This window comes from Trichosurus vulpecula, chromosome 9 (assembly GCF_011100635.1).
Source record: "Trichosurus vulpecula isolate mTriVul1 chromosome 9, mTriVul1.pri, whole genome shotgun sequence".
Classification (NCBI taxonomy): domain Eukaryota; kingdom Metazoa; phylum Chordata; class Mammalia; order Diprotodontia; family Phalangeridae; genus Trichosurus; species Trichosurus vulpecula.
This window is the reverse complement of record NC_050581.1, coordinates 111,841,146-111,863,617: the sequence shown is the minus strand read 5'-3', so window position 1 is coordinate 111,863,617 and position 22,472 is coordinate 111,841,146. Positions and strand designations below refer to the sequence as shown.

The 22,472-nt window shown below is 36.2% G+C and overlaps 1 protein-coding gene across 8 annotated transcripts in view; it reads right to left on the bottom strand.

The window, feature by feature from the left end:
• MAP4 (microtubule associated protein 4) overlaps nt 1-22,472 on the bottom strand; it is a 178,764-nt gene that overhangs the window by 28,342 nt on the left and 127,950 nt on the right. For 7 of the 8 annotated variants that reach the window (XM_036737759.1, XM_036737763.1, XM_036737766.1 and 4 more), the window contains exons 12-13: nt 1,855-1,952; nt 812-1,033 (exon numbers count right to left, since the gene is read on the bottom strand). In XM_036737759.1, the coding sequence (XP_036593654.1) occupies nt 812-1,033; nt 1,855-1,952 (320 nt within the window). The remainder of the gene's footprint in view (nt 1-811; nt 1,034-1,854; nt 1,953-22,472) is intronic. The other variant, XM_036737764.1, reaches the window with a different exon arrangement.

Sequence of the window (22,472 nt, the reverse complement as noted above, 5' to 3'; positions counted from 1 at the left end):
GTGGCAGAGAAGAGAATTTAGGCTTTTTGACAGCACCCCAACATTCACTCCCCTACATCACCTAAGCTCCCTTAAACTGATAAAACAACTAATGTAATGAAACATACTGGTATAGTTCCCCAAACTAGTAGTTTAACAAAGTTTAACAAAGGAATTATATTTAGCAAAGGAATTATAATAGAATTGAGAAACAACAGGGTAAAGCCAAGCAATTATCCCTCTAACAAGAAGCAGTTGCCTGTCTATTAACAGGTTTATGGAACCTGATGGAGAAATGCTACTTTGAAAGGCTTTTTTAGATTTGTGAGTTTTTTCCCTTTTCATTTTTCATAATTTGATGGAGCTCCCTAATTTCTGAAGATTAGAGGGACCACACAAAATATGCAATATCCTTATATTCACTACTATACAATATGGTCAATGCAAAAAGTGTGTTATTTAAGTGTTAAGTAACAGCAAATGAAATCATGAAATGCAAAGCTATGGCTGGGTAAGGACATGTATATGAGAGATCACTTGAGTCTAAGGTCAAGTCACAGTGCAAGAGCTTTCACCTGAAAAGGTATACAGATAATAAAAGTTCAAAGTATGACATAGACCAGAAACTGTGTTGGGAGAGACATTTCAGTTTGATGGCTGCTCTAAATTGCTCCAAAATTGATTAGAAAACTACTTTTTTTTTAAACGTCCTGTCTTCAAGATCTAAGTGTACTAACCATAGATGCAGGTTACCTCTTTCTCTTATTACCACTCTGATGCTTCTACAAAACCAACTGGCTGATGGGGGGGGGGGGGGCACGCCAGGACTTACCTTTGGTTTTCCATCTCTTGAAATTAAGGAAGTGGACCGGGCAGCAGCAGTGGCGGCAGCAGGTCGTTTGGGTGGGGCAGCTGGTGCTAGGCCTGGAGCAGGGCTCATGGGCTTTTTGCTTGGGCCACCAGGAGTAGTGGAAACTGGCCGCTTGGGGGTGGGAGTGGGCACTGATTTGGTTTTCGGTGTAGCAGTCTTTGCAGGTGGAGTAGTGGTTGATGGCTTTAGGTTCGTTGGTTTATTTTGTGGTTTTTTTGTGTGTTTTTTGTTTTAAGACAAGCATCCAATGATATACACGCACACACACAAAAGAACAAAAAAATTTTTTTTAAAAGCATAAAGAGCATATTTCAAAATTAAATTGCAAGCAATGAGAATATATAGGAAATGATAACTAGAGCAAAATGAAAATTAACATTCTGTTTTCTGAATTGAATAAGTGAAATAAAACTAGAATGCAGGTAAGAAAATGGGAAACTTATCTTGGAGTGTAGTAAAGTTAGCATAGATTGCCGGATTTCCATGGTTGATACTTAAAAGTTTACTAACAGCCACATTTTGGATTCAATTTCAGAAACATATCTTTTAGTTGGGTAATGATGCTGCTGAAACATAAATTGCTATTAGGTTTATCCATGTTATGACTGTTTCAATGTCCCTATTAAGAGTTTTTAAACTTTTCAACGACTAAACCCAACTATAACCTACCTAAAAGGTCAGATGAATCTTTGTAAACTACTCCAAAAATAGGCAGTTCTCTTCCTAAAGAACAAGATCAACGCCCCTGAAGACTCTGGAGCAAAGCAATTCAGGAAGATGACAATGAAAATGTGAAAAGAAGGGGAGAGCATGACTACGATTGTCTAAGCAGCCCAGTGATATCAACTCTGTAGCTCTTTTTAAGAAACTTCCTCAAAACTTACCTCAGAAGTTCAGAAAACAGAACTTAAATCTGTGGTCAGAATAGCAAAAGAAAACATCATATACTGAAAAAAGAAGAAACTTATAGAACAAAAAACACATGAGAAAATTCTTGCACTTACCTTTTTCTTCTCAGGGCTCGGGGGGAGCTCCTTGTTTGGAGGAGCAGTGATATCATTTCCATTCAAATTTGCAGAGGGCTGAACTTCATCTGGTTTAGCTGTTCCAAAAGGAAAAAAAAAATTAAGCTTAAACAAATGCCTATTTAGTCCATTTCTCTGCTGAATCATGCTTTAAGGAGCAATACAGGCAGACCACTAACATTTTGTTCTGAAAAACCAAAGGGATGCTGCTGCCTAAAGCTGAGAAGACTGATTTCTTTCCATTGTGAAGGGAGCTGGTTTTAGATACCGGAGATGAGTGCACCTTTCCAGGGGGGGAAATAGAACCTGACTAGGTTTTACACAAATGGTCAATTGATGGAAGTGGCCCTTGCTTTTTGGTTCCCCTTCCCTGGAGGCCAAAAGGAAAGTTTGCCACCACACTGCTGGCTCCATGATACACAAGGGACAAAAACCTCTTCTATTAGAACCTATCTTCTAGAATAAAAGCCATTAAGGAGATGGGAGGAAAGCCAGTCGTTCATACAGTATACTACTGCCTTACAAAATCACTACTTCACAGCAGGATGTAAAATTAACCTGTCCCAGTTCTAGAAGTGACCTAGATCTCCAATAGGGGCATCAAAACTCATTAAAAAAAAAAAGCAGCAGGAAGCCCATGCCAAAGAACAAAGCACCAAAGATGTGTTTAACAGTAGTCCTGTGAGGAGGATACCCTGAATTTCTAGAAGACACATCACCATAACACATGGAGTCTACAAAGGTCTCACTTCAGATTAAGTCCTAAGAACTTTCTGACATTTATATAACAGGGTATTCATTACTCAGGATGGTACAATGCTTGAGAATCCAGCTCCTAAGGGATCTAATGTCCAGGTCTTTAAAGCTCTGGGAATTTCTCCTGTTTGATACTTCCCACAAATATGGGTTATCAAAGGACCAGTACAGAGCCAGACACATAGCAGCTAGGAGTCCTTTCTATTACCCACTCCCGGTTTCTCCTTGGCCCTTTAAGTGGTACCTATGGATAATCCTTAGGAACTAATAAACATCTGGTTGTACATTATAATGGCACAAGCAATTCTGTCACGACCAGGTCAAAGCTCACATAAAACTACTTAAAGACAAGGTCAACTTTAAGGTCATACAAAATGGCAGAAGTAATTAGGTTACTACCATTGCCAGGATTTTAATACATAGACCCTCTCCTACAGTGAGAGAGGAGAAGAGTGTACACATGTATACTCCTCCACTCAGATCTAGGGCTTTCCCCCTCTTAATGGAAAACACATTAATCACATGATGAAATATGTTATATGACTGATGGTATTATAAATTAATAAACTTAGCTTTTCCATTTTTTATGTTACTTTCCTTCCAACAAGGCTTTTTTTTTTAAACTTCACCTTGGCTGAATCTGCTCATTCCAACAATACAAGAAGCTAGGAATGGTCTTTTTTGAGGTACACTCTTTTGGGGAGTTACAATAACACAGTTCATTCACCATGAAAAAAAAAAGGTTGCCTCTGGCCCCAAAGAAAGGTAATGGATCTTATGCCATATAATCACTTTTTATGTTTTTAAGACATAGCTAAGGATCTTTCTTAAGCAACCAAGAATACAAATGCATGAATTGAAATTAAAATACTCTTGTCTCTCAGACTAGGGCACAAAGCTGAACTGGTCTCCCCTATTCCTTCCCCTTCACCATACTGGATGCACTATGTTCTACATATTAAATGACAACAAATTCTAAAATTTAGGAACAACTTCATAGCCTTCATATGAAGGTCACTGCCTTTTAAAGGATCAAAAGGAACACAACTGAATTAATGCATTAAATATCATGACATAAAAGGGCCTTTAGATTCTCAAAGGTCATACCTGTGGAGCCTAAGTTCTGGTAGGCTCAACCAAGGGCCCATTGACCATAAAGCTATTTATATGCTAACCTTGCTAAATTCAGAGGTGAGGTAAAAACCACAAGGTTGAGTGCCAGATAATTATATTTTTTGATCACAGTAACCAATAAGTTCCTTAATACATATCAAATTGAACTAGCATTGAATCAACAGTGGGAGACCATATGAGACTCAACCAAATAAATTGGCCATGGTAAGCCTGGAGAAAATGTTTACATTTGTCCTGCTTAGCCGTAGAGAATAGAATTGTGAGAAATAAGAAGCTGCAGAGATATCAATTCAAAATGAGGGGAAAAACTAACATAATAATGTGTCATCTAAAAGAACTGCCTCCAGAGGTGATCATTCCCTCCATCATAGGTATCCAAGTAGAGATTCCCTGGCCACTTGGAATGAGGTTGTATAAGGGATCCTGGTTGAAGTACAAGGAGGCCTAGACGCCCCCAATAGTTCCTTCTAACTCTGAGATGCTGTGATTAGACTTTATTTATGAAATATGTACCAAAAATGTTTCTAATCTTATCTTGAATTATGAGTGCTACATATCCAAGAAAAATACTGAGGTTTATTTATTAATATACACAATATATATGTAAATAATAGCTGAAAAAGGAACACTTGTCTTAATTGCTCAAGTTATGATTTGGAAGAGTGTAAATAGGTATTTTTCCCCTAGCAAAAGAAAGAGATTACAGAAAAATTATAGTGATAAGAGAAAACTCAAAGCAATGTCACCAATAGGAAACCAAGGATTCTCTATTTAGCAAGAAACCAGTTATAACAGAGACTTTAAAGCTCAGCATCATACAATTTTAGGCTACTTCCCAGATGGAGGAAATACTAGCCTACAGAGGCAAACTATTTTCTCTTCAAGGTCATACAGCCAATTAGCAGAGAGAGGACTGGAACATTAGGTATCCATTGACTCAATTCAACAACCACCAACTAGGCACTGGGCAAAAAGAATATTGCCTTTCAGTGCAGGGCTCTTCCCATTATACCTCACAAGCGTAAGGTCTCTTCCAGATATGACAAAAGCAATTTTTGATTTTAAAATTCTAATCTGACCCCTGGATATAACCATTAGTAAACAAGCAAAACAATTTTAAAACCATCAGACAAACTACTGGATGTTATTTTTTCTATTATACTATATAAAGTCTCTTGACATTCTATAAACTAATGTACTTTATAGTTATTTATTTTTTACACCCAATAACTCTATCTGAACTTAGCAAAATTTATACAGAAAAATAATCCAAGCTACTAGATTTCTAGACTCTAATCTATCATCAGTCATAATCTGAAAAAAGACACTTGGAAAGACTGCATTCTATTAGCTGGAGATATTGACAAAATAAAGTACCCATGTCAAAACAGTAAAGTACAAAACATATTGGATAGGAGTACAAATGGCATTTGAAACAGGAAAGACCCTCGTCTAATCACCCCTCACCACCATCACATATCCCAAACCAAAGAATCCCTACCATATTCTTCACTATGATTAGTTTACATACTGCTGAAGAGTGATGGACGAAGTCGTACAACTGTGCTGACAAGGTTCACTACAAATTTGTTATCTAACTTCAAAAAGCCCTCAGTTCAACATGACAATCCTTTCATTCTTCCCCAAGTCTCTCATAATCTCCACGGTGCCCACTTAAAAAACTTCTTTGTTCCTAAGCTCCTTATAATATGTTCCTTGTACTGATACACATCTATAACACTTTTCTGTGTATATGTTATTACTTCCCCAACCCTCAATACAATGTAAAGTCTTTTAAGGCAAGAGCTGTTCCATGCTTATTTTTTTATCCCCAGCATCGAACTGGAACTATTAAGTAGTCTTTAAAAGTACATTAAGGTTTCAGGCAAAAACACTGAAAAAGACTGATTTCAACTGCTTTCAACAACTGACTTTTCATAATTCAAATAAGCATCAATAGTGGTATTGTAAGGGAGACCCTTTCTGTACCTTTTCCAAAGAAGTATTTCTAAAATAGAAAATTTAGTGAGATTCAGTGAGATAACCCATATCCAAATGGTTTGAAAAAGCAAAAATTCTAGTGTTGAGACACCTCTCTTAAAAGATGAGTCCTTCAAAATGCTGAATGACATGCATTTTTGGATGGGGAAATCTAGTTTTGCTTCATAATGAATTTGGGGGGGGGGTGCTTTCTGTTTAATGGGAGCAGGAGTGGGAGAAAGAGAAAATGAATAATTGTTCCTTGGAAAGATAGATCCTAGATCAAGTCCCGGCTTAATCACACACTTAAGTAGGCTCATATAAATATTAGTTTTCACCCACAAAATGGCACTGATCATCTGTGCTTCCTTCTGGTAATGGGGCTGTTGTGAATGAAAAGTAGACATCACTTTAAAAATTCTTTGAGGTTTCAGAAAGAAGCTCTGTTGAGCTGCCACATGGCAACTCATATATACTGTTTGCTTAGCAAGTATAGCACTAGAAGCTATGATTTTGTGAATCAAACCAACAAATTTAGGGATGAAACGAGTTCCATATAATGGAAACTTGCCCAGTGAGAAATGAACACATGGATCTCTACTATGGTATTTTTTTCTAGGCTTATTCTATGTTGTGCTTCCTTCATGTCTACGATATTGGGATTCCTTCAATGACTTTTCAGATTATGAAACTTAGTCAACTACTAGAAGGCAGAAGTACTATGCTGGTTACTCCTACTAACACCCTAGACTCTAGGTCCTGGAAGCTACTTGGTCATATTTAATTTTGTCAGTCATCTTATCTCTTCAAAGGTCTATGGTTTTCCGGGAACAGGTACTATCTCCACTGATACAGAATCCAACTAAACTACCTGTAAAAGAAGAAAAATGAAGCTGAGGGAGTTCTTCTAAATTCCTCTTAAGACACTAATATGGTGCTGATTCCTAAAACCAGGAAGAACAAAACAGAGAAAGAAAACCATAGACCAATTTCCCTAATGAATATTGATGCAAAATTTTTAAATAAAATACTAGAAAATTTTTAAATAAAATACTAGAAAAAAGGTGGTATTTCAAGAATGTAGGACTGGTTCAATATTAGGAAAACTATCAGCATAACTAAGCATATCAATAACAAAACCAATGAAAAATAGATACAGAAAAAGCCTTTGAAAAATACAAGACCCATTCTTATTAAAACATTAGAGAACATAGGAATAGATGGAGGTTTCCTTAAGTGATCAGTAATATCTAAAACCATCAGCAAGCTACTTGGTCATATTTAATTTTGTCAGTCACCTTATCTCTTCAAAGATCTATGGGTTTTCTGGGAACAGGTACTATTTCCACTGATACAGAATCTAACTCAACTACGTGTGAAAGAAGAAAAATGAAACTGAGGGAGTTCTTCTAAATTCCTCTAATATGGTGCTGATACCTAAAACCAGGAAAAACAAAACAGAGAAAGAAAGCCATAGCTTAATCATAGCAAAGTTACAGCATATAAAACAAACCCACATAAAATCATCATTTTACCAATGAAGTTCAGCAGCAAGAGACAGAAAAACTCCAATTAAAATAACTATAGACAATATAAAATACTTAGGAACCTATGTAACAAGGCAAATTAGGTAAATACATGAACACAACTACAAAACGCATTTCATACAAATAAAGTCAGATCTAAACAACTGAAAAAATAATAATTGCTCATGGGTAGGCCAAGTCAATATAATAAAAATGACAATTCTACCTAAATTAATGTATTTATTTCATGTCATACCAGTCAAACTACCAAAAAATTATTTTATAGAGCTAGAAAACATAACATAATTCATCTGGAAGAATAAAAGTTCAAAAATATCAAGTGAACACTGAAAAAAAAAATGCAAAGGAAGGTAACCTAACTGTATCAGATCTCAAAACTGTATTATAAAGAGATAAGTATCAAAACAATCTAATATTGGCTAAGAAATAGAATAGTGGATAAGTGGAATAGATTAGATACACAACACATTGTAGTAAATGACCATAGAAATTTAGTGTTTGATAAACGCAAAGATTCAAACTGCTGGAAAAAGGACTCACTATTTGACAAAAACTGCCGGGAAAACGGGAAAACAGTATGGTAGAAACAAAGTACATAGACTTCTCGCACCATAAACACCTAAATAAGGTCAAAATGGGTACATGATTTAGACATAAAGGTTAATACCATAAGCAAATAAAGGGAGCATGGAATAGTTTGCCTGTCAGATCTACGGATAAGGGAAGAAATTAGGACCAAACAAGAGACGGAACATTATGAAAAGTAAAATGGATGATTTTGATTACATTAAATTTAAAAGATTCTGCACAAAGAAAGCCAACACGACCAAGAAGGAAAGAAAAAAGCAGAGAAAAAAATTTTACAGCAAGTATCTCTGAAAAAGGACTCATTTCTCGATTATATAGAAAACAGAGCCAAATTTATAAGACCACAAGTCATTCCACAGTTGATAAATGGTAAAAGGATATGAAGACAGTTTTCAGACAAAGAAATCAAAGCCATCAATAGTGTCATATAAAAAACGCTCTAAATCACTATTGATTAGAGAAAGGCAAATTAAAAAAACTCTGAGGTACCACCTCACACCTATCAGACTGGCTAATATAACAACATAAAAATGACAAACATTGGAGGAGACATGGGAAAATCAGAACACTAATGCACTGTTAGTGGAGTTGTGAACTGATCCAACCTTCTGCCCAAAGGACAACCAAATTGTGCATACCTTTTAGTCCAGCAATACCAGAACCAGATCTATATCCCAAACCGATCATTAAAAAGGGAAAAGGACCCACATATACTAAAATATTTATAGCAGCTCTTTTTGTGGAAGCTAAGAAAAGGAAATTGAAGGGAAGCCTGTCAATTGGGAATGGCTGAACAATTTGTGTTCTATGATTATAACAACATACTATTGTGCTATAAAAGAAATGATGAGCAGGATGATTTCAGAAAAACCGGGAAAGATTGACATGAACTGATGCAGAGTAAAGTAAGGAGAACTGAGACAACACTGTACAAAGTAACAGTAGTACTGTACGATGAACGACTGCGAAGGATTTATTGTCATCAAGATAATGATCCAAGACAATCCCAAAGGTCTCATGATGAAAAATGCTATCCAACACCAGAGAAAGAACTGATGGGAATCTGAATGAAGGCTGAAGTATACTATTTTTCACTTTCTTTTTTTGTATCCTTTTTATTTTTGGTTCAAGTTTTTTTTCACAAAATGACTAATATGGAAATGTTTTACGTGATTACACATGCACAACCTATATCAGATTGCTTATCATTTCAGGGAAAGGAGGGAATCTGGAACTCAAAAAAAATTTTTTTAAAGATGTAGAAAATTGTTTTTACATATAACTGCAGGAAAAAAATTTTTAAATTCTTTTTTTTAAAAAAGGTCATCATATAGCAAAAAGAATAATGTATTTTGTTTTGCCCCACAGGGCAGAAGGAACAGTAGGTAAAAGTCGCAAAAAAGGCAAATTAAGACTTGAAAAAAGACAATACTCCCTAGTAGCCAGAACTAGATATTTCTGAAAAGTGGAATGGGCTGCTTCAGGAGGTAGTATAATCTCTCATTAGAATGTTTCAAAAGCTGGAATGTCACTTATGGGGGATTAAATTAGATGGTCTCTGAATTCCATTCGAACTCAAGGATTTTATGATTCTAATCAGCAATAACCATGAATTGATGTGGCTAAAAAAAATCATTTTTCATAGTCAATTGTGAGAAAAGCCTCTCCCAGCTGGACTTAGTTGGTCCTTAGATAACATTTATTAAGCACTTACTATGTGCTAGGCAGTATGTGAAGCACTGAAAACACCAACCTCATCATTAGAATCCTACTTTGAAGCCTTTCTCATGGGGTGGGACCTACCAAGAATGAAGCAATCACCCAATAGGTGAAGAAAAAATGTACATAATGTAAGCAAATATAAAATACAGTATTAGCTATAGAGACATAACCAGTATGTATCACAGGCAGTATATAACTGATATATAAAATGTACCCATAATAAGTATAAGGTAAGGGGGAGAGGAGTTCAGAGTGGGAGGAGAGACTACAAGCTGATTTTCATTAATTAAAATTCCAATACATTCTGAAAAGATAGACTGAGTACTGGCTTATATTCCTAGATTACAGGAACAGAAATAAAAACAATTCACATTTCTCTAGTGCATTAAGTTCAACAAAGCACTTTCTTCATGACAACCGAAAGCTAAGTATTACTACTTACTTAAGACAAAGAAAAACGAAGAGAAGCAGGTATCTCACTCAAGTGCTCAAACGATAACAAAAGCTCACATTTATGTAAGGCTTTAGGGTTTACCATACAGGGCTATGAATTAAGCAATATTAGTCTCTCTATTTTATGGACAAGAATACATGGGTATCTTTCAGACAGGAAGTTTTAGAGACCAAATGTGAACAGATTTTGAAAAAAAAAAGCCAATGTATTGCTGCACAGAATACTAGATAGTCATGGAATCTCAAGGAGACCCCAGAATGACCTTGCAAAGAATCGAATGCTATACAATGTAAACTGCTTAGCATTTCAGCTTTATCAGCAGTAAAGTTAACCTTTATTTGAACAAACCAAGAGACTAATGCTCATTCACAGGCAACCACGAACTTCTCAGGGGCTCTGCCATTTATGCAAGGAATGAAGGCTGATGCCTCATAAAGGTTTTCTTTCCAGTGCAGCTCAAATCAGTTCAGATACTCTCCCAGAGCTCATCTCATCTCCATCTCTACCTTTCTTTAGATTCAACAGCATAGGAAACAACAGATTTCTCACTCAAAGAAGTGCTACATTAAGAGATGATCCACCAGGGGCAGCTAGGTGGCGCAGTGAGTAAAGCACTGGCCCTGGAGTCAGGACTATCTGAGTTCAAATCTGCTCTCCGACACTTGACACATTTACTAGCTGTGTGACCTTGGGCAAGTTGCTTAACCCCAATTGCCTTGTCTTCCCCTGTGGGGAAAAAAAAAAAAGAAAGATGATCCACCAGAAATAGAACCTGTCCACCAGAAGGAACGTCTTCGCTAAAGTATAGGCACAGAGTAAAGCAGAAGCGAAGGCAATATAAAGCAACGGGGGTAGGGCAGGAGAAGGAAGCCGGCTCTTTCTGGGGAAATGAATGTTGTTCTAGCAAGACATAAGCAAGGACAGTGTTTGGAAAGTCTTCAGGCCTCTGAGGACCAGATTTTACCTGCCTCATGGATTATCACCCAGAAAAATAACCCAATCATTTAAACCCAGGCGATGAATCAATAAATCAACCAAGTATTTAGTAAGTACTTGCCAAATACCAAGTATTTTGCTAGTTGCTGACCATGCAGGTACATGGAATGAAACATTCCCTGCTTATGAGAAACATAAATATATATGAAATAGTTAAGTACAAAATAATTCCAGACACAGGACACTATACCTGGGGGCAGGGGAGGTAGGGAGTGGGGAGAGAGCAGGAAGACTGAGCTGCACGGAAACAAGAGAGGGAAACCATGAGGAAGAAGTAAGGAGGTAGAGACTCCCAGACATTGTAGACACTACAAAGGCTGGAGTGTCATGAGTAAGGAAAAGAGACAAACCCCATTTCATTGGATCCCAGAGTCCAGGAATGGGGATAATATCCAATTTTTTATCCTAAGGGCAACAGGAAGACACTGGAGTTGAATGAATAGGGGAGTCACAGTCAGATCTGAGCTTAATGATTTTGGCCTCAAAGTGGGGGACAAACAAAAGTAATAGAGAAGGAGAAGTCTAGGATAATGCTGAGGTTACAAAGTGGTATACTAGAAGGATGTAGGGAAATTTGAAAAAGGGCAGATCTGCTATGCGGCCAAGACAAGTTTAGATAAGGTTAAAATGTCTCTAGGATGTGCAGTGTGAAATATCCATTATACAACTGCTGATTCAGGACTGAAGCTCAGGACAGAGACTAGGACTGAAAATATTCACCTGGGAGTCAAATGCATACAGATTATAGCTTAAACCATGAGACCTGATGAAGTTTCTAAATAGGGAGGGGAAAAAGGGCCGCAAGTCAGAAGCTTGGTAAACATCTAATGTAAGAGATATGATATGGATAAGCCAGAAAAGGACAAGCAAAAACGGTAGTAAGACAGGTAGGAGAAGAACGGTGAAAGTCATGCCATGAAAAACTTGAAAGGAAAGAATGTGTAGAAGAGAGTGATCAATTGTGTCAAATGTAGCAGGTTCAAAAGGATTAAGACTGAGAAAAGACCATCAAATCTGGTAACTAAAAGATCATTGATAACTTTGGATAGAGTAATTTTAGTTGAGTGATGAAGCTGGAAAGCAGATTACAAAGGGAAGAGAAGAGAAGTAGGAGTAATGAGTGGCGAACTCTAAGACGGAGTTTAACTGAGAAAAGAAAAATTATAAGAATTAAGTGAGGGGTTGGTTCAGTCTAGTGAAGGTTTTTTTTTAAGGACAGGGAGACTTTGGAATGTTTTAAGGCAGTAAGGAAAGAACTAGTTGACAGGGAGCACTGAAGATTTCAAAAGGAGGGATGATTAAGTAATCAATTTGCTGGAGAAAATCAGGAGGGGATGGGTTTGAGTGCTCATATAGAAGGGTGGCTTGACCAGGAGAAAAGCCAACTTTTTATTTGAAATTGGAGTAAAGCAAAGAGTGGGAGATGTCAAGGAGTTCTGACATGAAGAGGAGAATAGCTTTAATTTTTAGGAATGAAGTAGAAGGGAAGGTCCTCAGAGGAGAGAGGGGATGGGTAAAAGAAGGGTGATGGGTGTGTGTGTGTGTGTGTGTGTGTGTGTGTGTGTGTGGACATGCGTGCCTGTGCGTGCAAACATCTAGCATGGTTGCTCAGGGGGTGATGTAGGGAATCAACTAGGGAGAAAGAAAAGGACTGCCTTGCTTCAGTGAGGGACCAGTTGACTTTGGACAGCATAAATTTGTAATGTATTCATTCAGAGTGATTGTGAGACTTCTTCCACCTTCATCCAGCATAGGAGAGGAAGAAGCAGGTGAGCGGCTGGTAGGAGTAATATAAGGCTGTTTCGTCAAGAGAAGACCAGGTAAAACACAAGAAGGTAAGAGATTCAAGGGCAGAGAATGGTATAGAATTGAAAGGATCTCATAATGTTTAAATTCTATATTATCCAATTCCTGTCAGGCAATTAAAGGGAGGTTTTGGTCCCTTGATTTCATTTAATTAACAAAAGCATCTCACCAGTAACTGTGCCTTAATTCTTCTTTTATTTAGAAGACTTTTTACTTTCTCACACAAAATGCATCACAAACCAGGGAAGATGCACTCATTATGGGCATAAGCATTGAAAACTGCCCAATCTTCATCAATAGCTCTAGGGCCTGACTGAATAAGGTTAATTATTCCAAGCCCTATGACAATCTTCTTAAAAAGTAACCTAAGGACACAACCTAGACAAAACTGTAAAGAACACAATGCCACACTGAAAAGTGTCACAGCTCTGTAGCTCTTAAGTGTTCAGTGACATATCCCAGGCTGCTAGATAGGGATATTATGAATTATTATGACTGGACTTAAGAATGTCAGAATAATGCATTTGGGAAAAAGCTCTGGAGATAGGCATTAGTCCTCCTCTTGTGTTTCATCATTTTATAGAGGCAACCCTAAAATCTCAAAGGCCATGTTCTGGAAGGCCCAATAAAAGGGGCAAGATTTCAAAGTATAAGTCTGTCATTCAAAGGTCAGTCTAGCTAAGTTTTAAAAGACTCATTACTAAGGAAGGCAATGAGGTGATGAATTTTTTTTAGCCAAAGACATTTATGAAGGCTGTCTATTTAAAGGGTTATGATCTTTTACATCAAAGGGAATGTACCTATGCCAAAGGAATCACAGATCATTGAAGTGGATTTTAACTCCTATAGCCAAATCACAGTCATCATTAAAAACAAAACAAACGAACAAAAAACCCAACAATAATTTCCATCAGCCAGATAGTAAATCCAGATGGATAAGGAAAATACCAGCCAAACCTTAGGCTATTGTAATAAACCTTGCATAAGAACTATCACACCCTAACTGAAGACCCCACAATATGTGAGTAGACCCTATAATGCTTGAAACCACAATATACTTAGCTTCACTCATGCCTAGTATTTAACTATCCTTCCAACTATCAACATAAAGCCTCTGAAAAAGTTGAGAGAACAAACATAGTGAACTTGAAAAATTTTATTGCTTAGCATTATCACTAACAGATAAATTCAAGTTTGTTGCTAAAGAAGCTTTGGCTAAGCTCCTTGGGCATTAGGAAAAGTATTACAAGATTGGAGAAGGTAAAATACTTTCCTGATTTTTAAAAAATGGAAGAAAGGTAAATTTGAAAACTATATCCCAACGAGCATGACTTCGACACCCAGCAAAATCTCAGAACCTAATTATTATTCAAAGGACACTAGGCTTATATTAGAAAAGGAAGGAATAATGAGAAAAGGACAACATGACTTGATTAGGAAAGGCCTAACTGGAAGATCAATCAGGTGAATATTATATAGTTTTTCAAAAACAAAAAATAACAAACAGAAGAACAGGAAACTTAACCCAACTTCAGAGGAAGAAAATGAACAAGCCATAAATGAACTTAAAAAGGAAAAAAGCCCCAGACCAGGTGGATTTGATATTCTATCAAACACTCAAGGAAGAGTTAGGAGAAACATTAATAAACTGATTACAAAAAAAAAAAAAAACAGCAAAAGAAGGGATGCTACCAAATTCTTTTTATAACAGATGTTTTGATTAATTAATCCAAGAGAATCAAAACAGGAAGAGTAAACCATGGACCAATATCCTTAATGAACACAGAAGCAAATTTTTTAAAACAAAGTATTAGCAAAGAGACAAAAACAACATATCAAAAAGAATATATACAGTGACTAGATTGGACTTACTGGTTCATTTAATATTTGGAAAACCATGAATGCAATTAAACATATTAATAACAAAAATCAATAAAAATCACATGATTATATCAATAAACAGAAAAAAGCTTTTGACAAAATACAACTACCATTTTTATTAAAAACACTAGAAAAAATAGGAATAAATGAACATTCTTTAAAGTGTTAAAAACAAAGTGCTACTAGTATTTATAAAGGAGAAAAATTAGAATTATTTCCAATAAATTCAAGAATAAAACAAGGATATCGTAATTTCTTTTTCTGTAGCACTATTACTAAAGCTGCTTGGTATAACAAATAAAACAAGAAGGAATGACAAAAACAAACAAAAACAAGAGGAAATGACCACAGGTAAAGAAGAAACAAAACTGTCACTTTTTTACAGCTATAATTGTGTACTTAAAGAATCCAAAAGAGTCAATTTAAAAATATAACAATAAACTCAGAAAACTTAGAAAAGTAAAATCCATAAAAATCATCAACATTTGTATAACAAAGCCAGCAAGAAGAGAACTTCCATTTAAAATTTCTAAGATATAAAATACCTGGGAGTCTACCTTCCAAGATATACACAAGAACTATGTAAATATAACTACAAACAATCATTTAAAGAAATAAAAGACAAACCTAAATAACTGAAAAATATTAATTTTTCATGAGTAATGCAGTAAAGTGACTATTACTCCTTATACTAATTAATTATAATATATTATACATACATGTATACATACACACACACACACACACACACACACACACACACACACACTAATTTACTTACTCAATGCCATGCCAAACAACCAAAGGACTACCCTACATAATCAGAAAAAATAATAAGGGGAAAATAATAATGAGGGGGAAAGGTCAAAAATCTCAAGAGAAATAAAATAGATTTTTTTTTTAAATAGAGAAGTAGGGAATGCTATAGATGTGGAATCTAGTTTCTGATGGGATAAACTGTATAATTAGTTTTACTTTCTTAGAAGACACCTCATAAAACAGTATAATCTATAAATGTATGTAATGTAAAAAAAACCATCAATAAAAATGAAAGTGACAAAAAAAAAGATTGTTTTAGTCACAGTCATAAGCAGACTAGGAGGAAATAAATCCCTCGAACTCCTACAGCATTTGTCTGTAGCACTCACACTGCACTGAAATTGATTCAACAACTAGAACATAAGCTACTTGAGGGCAAAAGCTTTTCTTCTTTTGTCTCCAAGAGCTTACCCACAATACCCTGTACCCAGTAAGTACATAATTAATGTTGTATACAGATGAGGAGAAATTCTATTTCTTGAATTCAAAAGGGCCAGGAACAATTAGTAGAAACTTACTCTGTGTTCTGAACGCAACAGGGTAATTTAAAATTTGAAATTAACAAACCACGTAGTTGCCCTAATCCCTCCCTGGGAATATTTTTCAAGGATAAACAAGATCCTCAATTCCTAAGCAATTTGAGAAAATAATTTTCCAACAGATATTTTAATTCTTCTATGAACTCTCTAAGTTTGTTGACAGCAGGGACCATATTTATCCTTATATCTTTACCCAGCACCTAGTACACAATACATTGCATGTAGTAGTAGTCACTTAAATGTTTCTTCATATCAAATTTTTTAAACTCAGTGCCTGGCACGGGGAGAGGCAATTAAGTCACATGGCTACCATATTTCTGGAATCTCCCCAAGACACCAAAATGATGTCCAGAATTTGTGATATGGACTAACATGCTCCAAAGCATCCCTGTCTGACTTGTGAAATTAAGAGGCTTTTCCCAATCCCCCTTAATGCCAGTGCCTTTATTCTTATATCCGATCATGGTTGACAATATTTCTATATTCTCTACCAAATTAACAACACCTCCAGTTAACCTCTTAGAATACAGCTGTATGAATCAGAAAGACAGGCATCACATCTAGGCTTTTTAAAATATAATAGCATGACAATGAACACAAAGTCACCCCCTCTTTACCCTAATAATACAGGAAAAGACATTCAATATATACTTAGTGAAAAACTGGAATATTTATTAAGTATTTCTCTACCATTTTCTTTGTGGATTAGTGAAAAATGAATAGTTTTAGAAAATTCCAAGCAAATTTTTGTCAATTTTGGAAGCATTTAAATCCTTTTTATCCATTTATGCCTCAATTATTCCTTCAACTCCTGCCTCAACTCAGGATGAAGCCAGATCCATGTCACCTCCACGAATACCAGAGTACAGCTATGGATGATAAAGAAGCAAAACTCAAACTGAGTATGCAAAGTGCTTTACACATATTTTTTTATTTGGTCCTTATACCTATCCTATAAGGGAAGTGATTTTTAATGCCTTTTGGTTTCCTATCATAATCATTTCTGGATATAACTTTACCCCCAGAATTGAGATGCACTTTTTCAATATTGAAAAACAAGCAAAACAACTGATACTGTGACTGAAACTGAAAATTTTATGGAATATCATAGGGCTCAATAGTTCTTGGCCTCTCCCCCAAAAAAAGGAAGCTGGCATTCATTATCATCTTTCAGGATCAAGATTAGTTATTACAATTACTAAATACTTGGCTCACTTTGAGTGGCTTTTCCATTTGCATTATTTTTATTGTCTATATTTATGAGCTACTAGTTTACTTTGCTAAGCATGAGCTCGTAAAAAAAATTTCCCACGTTTCTCAGAATTCACCATATTCATCAGTTGTTACAGTTCAATAGAGCTGGTGATATAGTGGAAGATAAATGTTCAAGGTGTAGAGTCCAGCGATCTAGCTTTGAGTCTTGGCTATGACCAAAGTACTTCTCTATAAAATGAGGGATGTGATGCTCAGTAACCTCTAAGGTCCCTTCTGACTCTAAATCTATGATCACATGATACCATGGGTCGTAAATACTCCAGTATAGTCACACCGTATTTATGCGGCCATTCCCCAATCTATGAGAATCTATTTTGTTTCTCATTCTTTGCTACCAAAAAAAAAATTCTAGTAAGAATATTTTGGCATATAATGGACTTTGTCTTTAACACATTTGGGGTATCTAGGCAGGAGTGGGATCTTGGGTCAAAAAGCATGAACATTTTAGTCATTTTTCTGACAAAATTCCAGGTTGTTTTCCCACAGGATACTAATGTGCCATGTTTCCCAAAGCACACCTAACATTGACAATTTTTCCCCCCTTTATCTCTTCCAATTTGCTTGGTAGGCAGAGAAACCTCAAAGCCGTTTTAATTTATGTTTCTATTATTGATGAGTTGGAATGTGTTTTTATATTCTTGTATATTTGGCCATTCTTCTTTTCAGAATTTCATTCTCCTCCTTTAACTACATTCATCTAACAAATCCCTTATAATTATACAGGAGACAATTTCATCTGCATACTATATACAACTGTGTCTTCTTTGTTCCCCACACTTGTGAGAATGTGGGAAATTAGTCTCTTCATAATTTGAAGTGAATCTGTAGTATATTTACCAAGTCCTACATTTTACAACAAAGTATTAGCAGTTGCCTGTTCAGATGTAAGAATTTAAGGTAGCTGTGGTAATGCAAGTTTTTACTTGTTACACTCACCCTGTCCCCAAACTTTTTATCCAATAGGGTCATAGGCTCTATAGCTATATGGGGATCTTATGGACTCCAGGTTCAGAACCTCTGGATAACGTAGTTTTTTCATTTTACAAGTTCAGAAAAATCAAGTGGCTTGCTTATAGTGTCAGGTATAAAAGAATAGGAATAAAACCAGTTCAGACATCAGAGGTCTTTGTTTCCCAGCGTAGCACACTACCTCTGATCACCTGGTATTTTGAGAAAAATCAGGATCTTTCTCATGCAAGAATCATGTAGCACCCTCTCCTTAGGTAGATCAATAACACTGTCACCAAGGTCACCACATCTCCCTGCTATGCCCACACATGCCCCATCTGCCAATACAAGTTCCTCATAGCCCCTTGATTATACTCCTTCATCCACTGAACATTTCATAATTGGTCTTCTTATCTTCTTAGCCAAGCCAGTCTTTACATCCTTTACGTGGTTTTACCCAACAGATGTCACACACTACGTCAACTGAAAACAAGTCATTTCTCTGTTAAAATTTTAAGACAGTTTCCTTTCCCTCACCATTTATAAAATAAAATTGAAACTTCTTAATCTAACACACAAGCCTCTAAACTGGTCTCAATCTATCTTCCCAACCTCATTATCACACACAATCTTTGCTGAATTGTAGCTATCTACTGTACATTGAAACTTTTGACGTAGTCATGTGAGAACACTCACCATCATTCTGTCTACCCATTTTCTACCTATCTTGGATTTTATTTCATCTATACATCTTCTGGTATTATTTTCCTAATCTTCATTGTCCTCAGTCCTATTCATAGCTTCAGGATCCATCTTCGAGTCTTACCTCAATCAACCAACCAATATGCATTTATTAAGGACCTACTACTATGTGCCAAACACCATGTTGACCTGTAGGTTTCATGTAGAGCCATTCTTTTTGCAGCAAAAAACAACCAAAAACTAAGATGGTACCCCATTAATTCAGGAATGACAGAATAAATCATGGCATATGAATGTAAGGAAATACCACTGTGCCATAAAAAATAACAAAATGGATGGCTTAAGAGAAAATTGGGAAGATTTGTATTAACTGATGAAGAATAATATCAAGAAAGACTAGACCCACAAATATAGGACTATACAAAATACTCTGATGGGCATATGCCATGCTGCTCCCAGACATTAAGTTTAAAATTAAAATATTAGGTTGAATATTCAGAAAGAGTTCTGATTTTGTCATCTTTTATTTCCCTCCATATCACATATGGCCAATACTGAAATGTATGATACTTACCTGCTACAAGTCACATTTCACACAGAACAAACCCTCTTTTCAAGTATTTTCTTGTATGAAATTCTGGTAAACATTTTAGTTTCCTAGGTGCAATTCTTCAACAGAAATGCCTTCAATACAATCCCTGTTGCCTAGGCATTTTACAGTTTCTGAATGCCTCTGCCCAGCCCCAACAACAGCTAGTTGTTCTTTTAGGCAATAAGCAGATGATGTGTTCGTCATGATTAAGGAAATTCTGGAAACTTTTTCTTTTTTCATTTGAATAGGATAGGGATGAGCTAAACACACTCAAATAAATAAATAGATGCGCTCCTACTCCAATTTCTATAGCTCAAATTTCTCAGAACCTGGCTGAAAATCTCTGGGAAGATAAAAGGGAATATAGATGGTTCCTAGAGACGAACGTCTCAGTTCTGAATTCTAAACTAAATCCTGACACTGATTTGCTGTTATACCCTGGGAAGTCACAACCTACTTAGGATGATAAATTTGAAGCTGGAAGGGAAGAGCACTGACCTACTTATGAATTTGTTGCGCAGACTAAATAGAACATACAATTACAAAGCCTTTTAATAAACCTGACATACTATGAAAAATGCTCTCAAAATACTAACCAGCTTGATTTACGCTGCAAGTGTGTTTTTAAAGGTCATAAAAAGTCAAATATTAGTCGAGGGAGCCATATAGTTTAAATGGATCAGATTAAAGAATCCAATGATGAATCTTTTGTAAACCCAATAGCTGTCCCTAATTTACCTGTTGTAAATGTATTCAAACATTTATTAGGAGCTTTCTAATTGTAATACATCATTAAGGGTATACGTACAGTCTGAATAAAGGGCAATATGGCTGTATACGATCAACCAGTGTTAAAACAGCTCATTACAACATGGACTCAGGTATACTGGTTCATGTCCTCTAAAATGTTCAGTGAATATTCAGTTTTCTCCTGCCCACTGCCCTCCACTCCCCAACAGTGACGATTTAAGGAAATTTCCACAGAGAAATCTGGCATTGGAAAAAAAAATGGGTTAATTTCTACATAAAGTTTAGTTGTGTGAAAAGGGGTAAAAATGAAGGGAAGGAGGGATTAAGTAGAAGAAAAATCCAGGAAATATTCCAGAATTTTTTTTTGAGGCACCAGAGACCATTTAAAAGGAGTAACAACAACTTTGAATCGTTTGAGTAACGGGAGGAAGGAAAAGAATTAGAGAAGGTTAAAGGTAAATTGAAAGGGCTCTTGACAATAATTGTGTCTAACACTCTTATTTGACAGATTAGGGGCCTAAAATAGGAAACTACCAACTAGGTAGCTTTGACCTGGAGTCAGGAAGACCCGAGTTCAAATTTAGCCTAGATCCTTACTAGCTGTGTGAGCCTGGGCAAGTCCCCTCTGCCTCAATTGTAAATTGGGGATAACAATAGCAACTACTTCTGAAGGGTGTTATAAGGCTAAAACAAGAGAGTATTTTGAAAGCACTTAGCACACTGCCTTGGCAAATAGTTAGCACTTAATAAAAGACTATTTCCTTATTTCTTTCCATCCCTCGTTCTAGTGATTTTCTCAAGGTCACACACACAATGGCAAATCTGAGATTAAAGCCCAGTGATCATTCCCTGGTGGAATACAGATTTTTACAAGTCATGTAATATCCTTTCCAAATTCTAAAAGAATTCTAAGATTAAGAATTCCAGTTAGCCCTTGGATGTCACTAGAGTATCCTAGATTTGGAACTGAGTCAGACCATAAAGGCCATGTAGTTGAACCCCTCATTTTACCAATAATGAGGTCCACAGGGAGACTGTAACTTGTCCAAGGTCACACAGGTAATGAAAGAGATAGTATTAGACAGGAGGTCTTCCGACTACCAATGTGATGCTTTTCCTAGAAAAGCATTTAAGTCAGAAATTTAAAATACTTTCACAAATTCATTAAAGATGCTTGAATAGCCTGGGCCTTATGGTAACCAGTTTTTACAACCAACAACTATTTTGATAGCTTTAAGATGACCATTAACCAGAATGAGGAAAGATGATTTGCCACATTCTAAGGAAGAAAAAAATACTCATCCTAACTTTCTAATTTATATAGAATATCTATTAACTGGATAACACTCTAGTAAGAATCTCAGGGTGAAGAGAGAGCAAGAAATTCCTGTCCTCAAAAAGTTGTAATTAAGTCATGCAATAATACAAGTAATAACACATCAAGGCTCTTAGGCTTCAGAAGCTGAAGGAAAAATTATAAAGCAACAATCAAGCACTCTCTTAGGAAACCATTGCTACGCAAAATATCTGACTTTCTGTTTTTGATCAATTTTTCCTTTTCCGTAACACCCCATCCCAATTTGTATTTTAGGAGCAGAAGATGGAGAAATTTCATTAAAATGAAGTGAGGGTGGGGAGGGTGGTAGAGAAAAGAAAACGGATCCCCAGGAAAGAGACTGTTATTTCTAAACAAAGAAAACACACATATACAGAGGTCTTGTCACATTCGAAATCCCAGTCAACTAGGCTTATGAATCACGGCCCTTTGTACACAAACAGGATACAAGGAAAAACAGGCTTATTTGGACGGCTAACAATAGGACCAGTAGGGTGATCAGAGAGGGAGGGAAGTAGAGGGGACAGGCTACACAGCCTGCAATGGTTAGTTGTTTATCATCTCCAAAGCCTCTCCTTCTCCCCTTCCTCCTCTTCACCCTGTAAACATACATAAAGGGAAAAAACAAGAGGCAAGACTGAGTTAACCATGAGAACCCGGAAAGGAATATAAAACAACCCAGGGTTTAAAATTCCTTTTCACCCTGAACAAAAGTAAAATGTTCTCCAAAGTGCAGCGGAAAGCAGTTTATATCCAGGCTAGGCTAATAAAT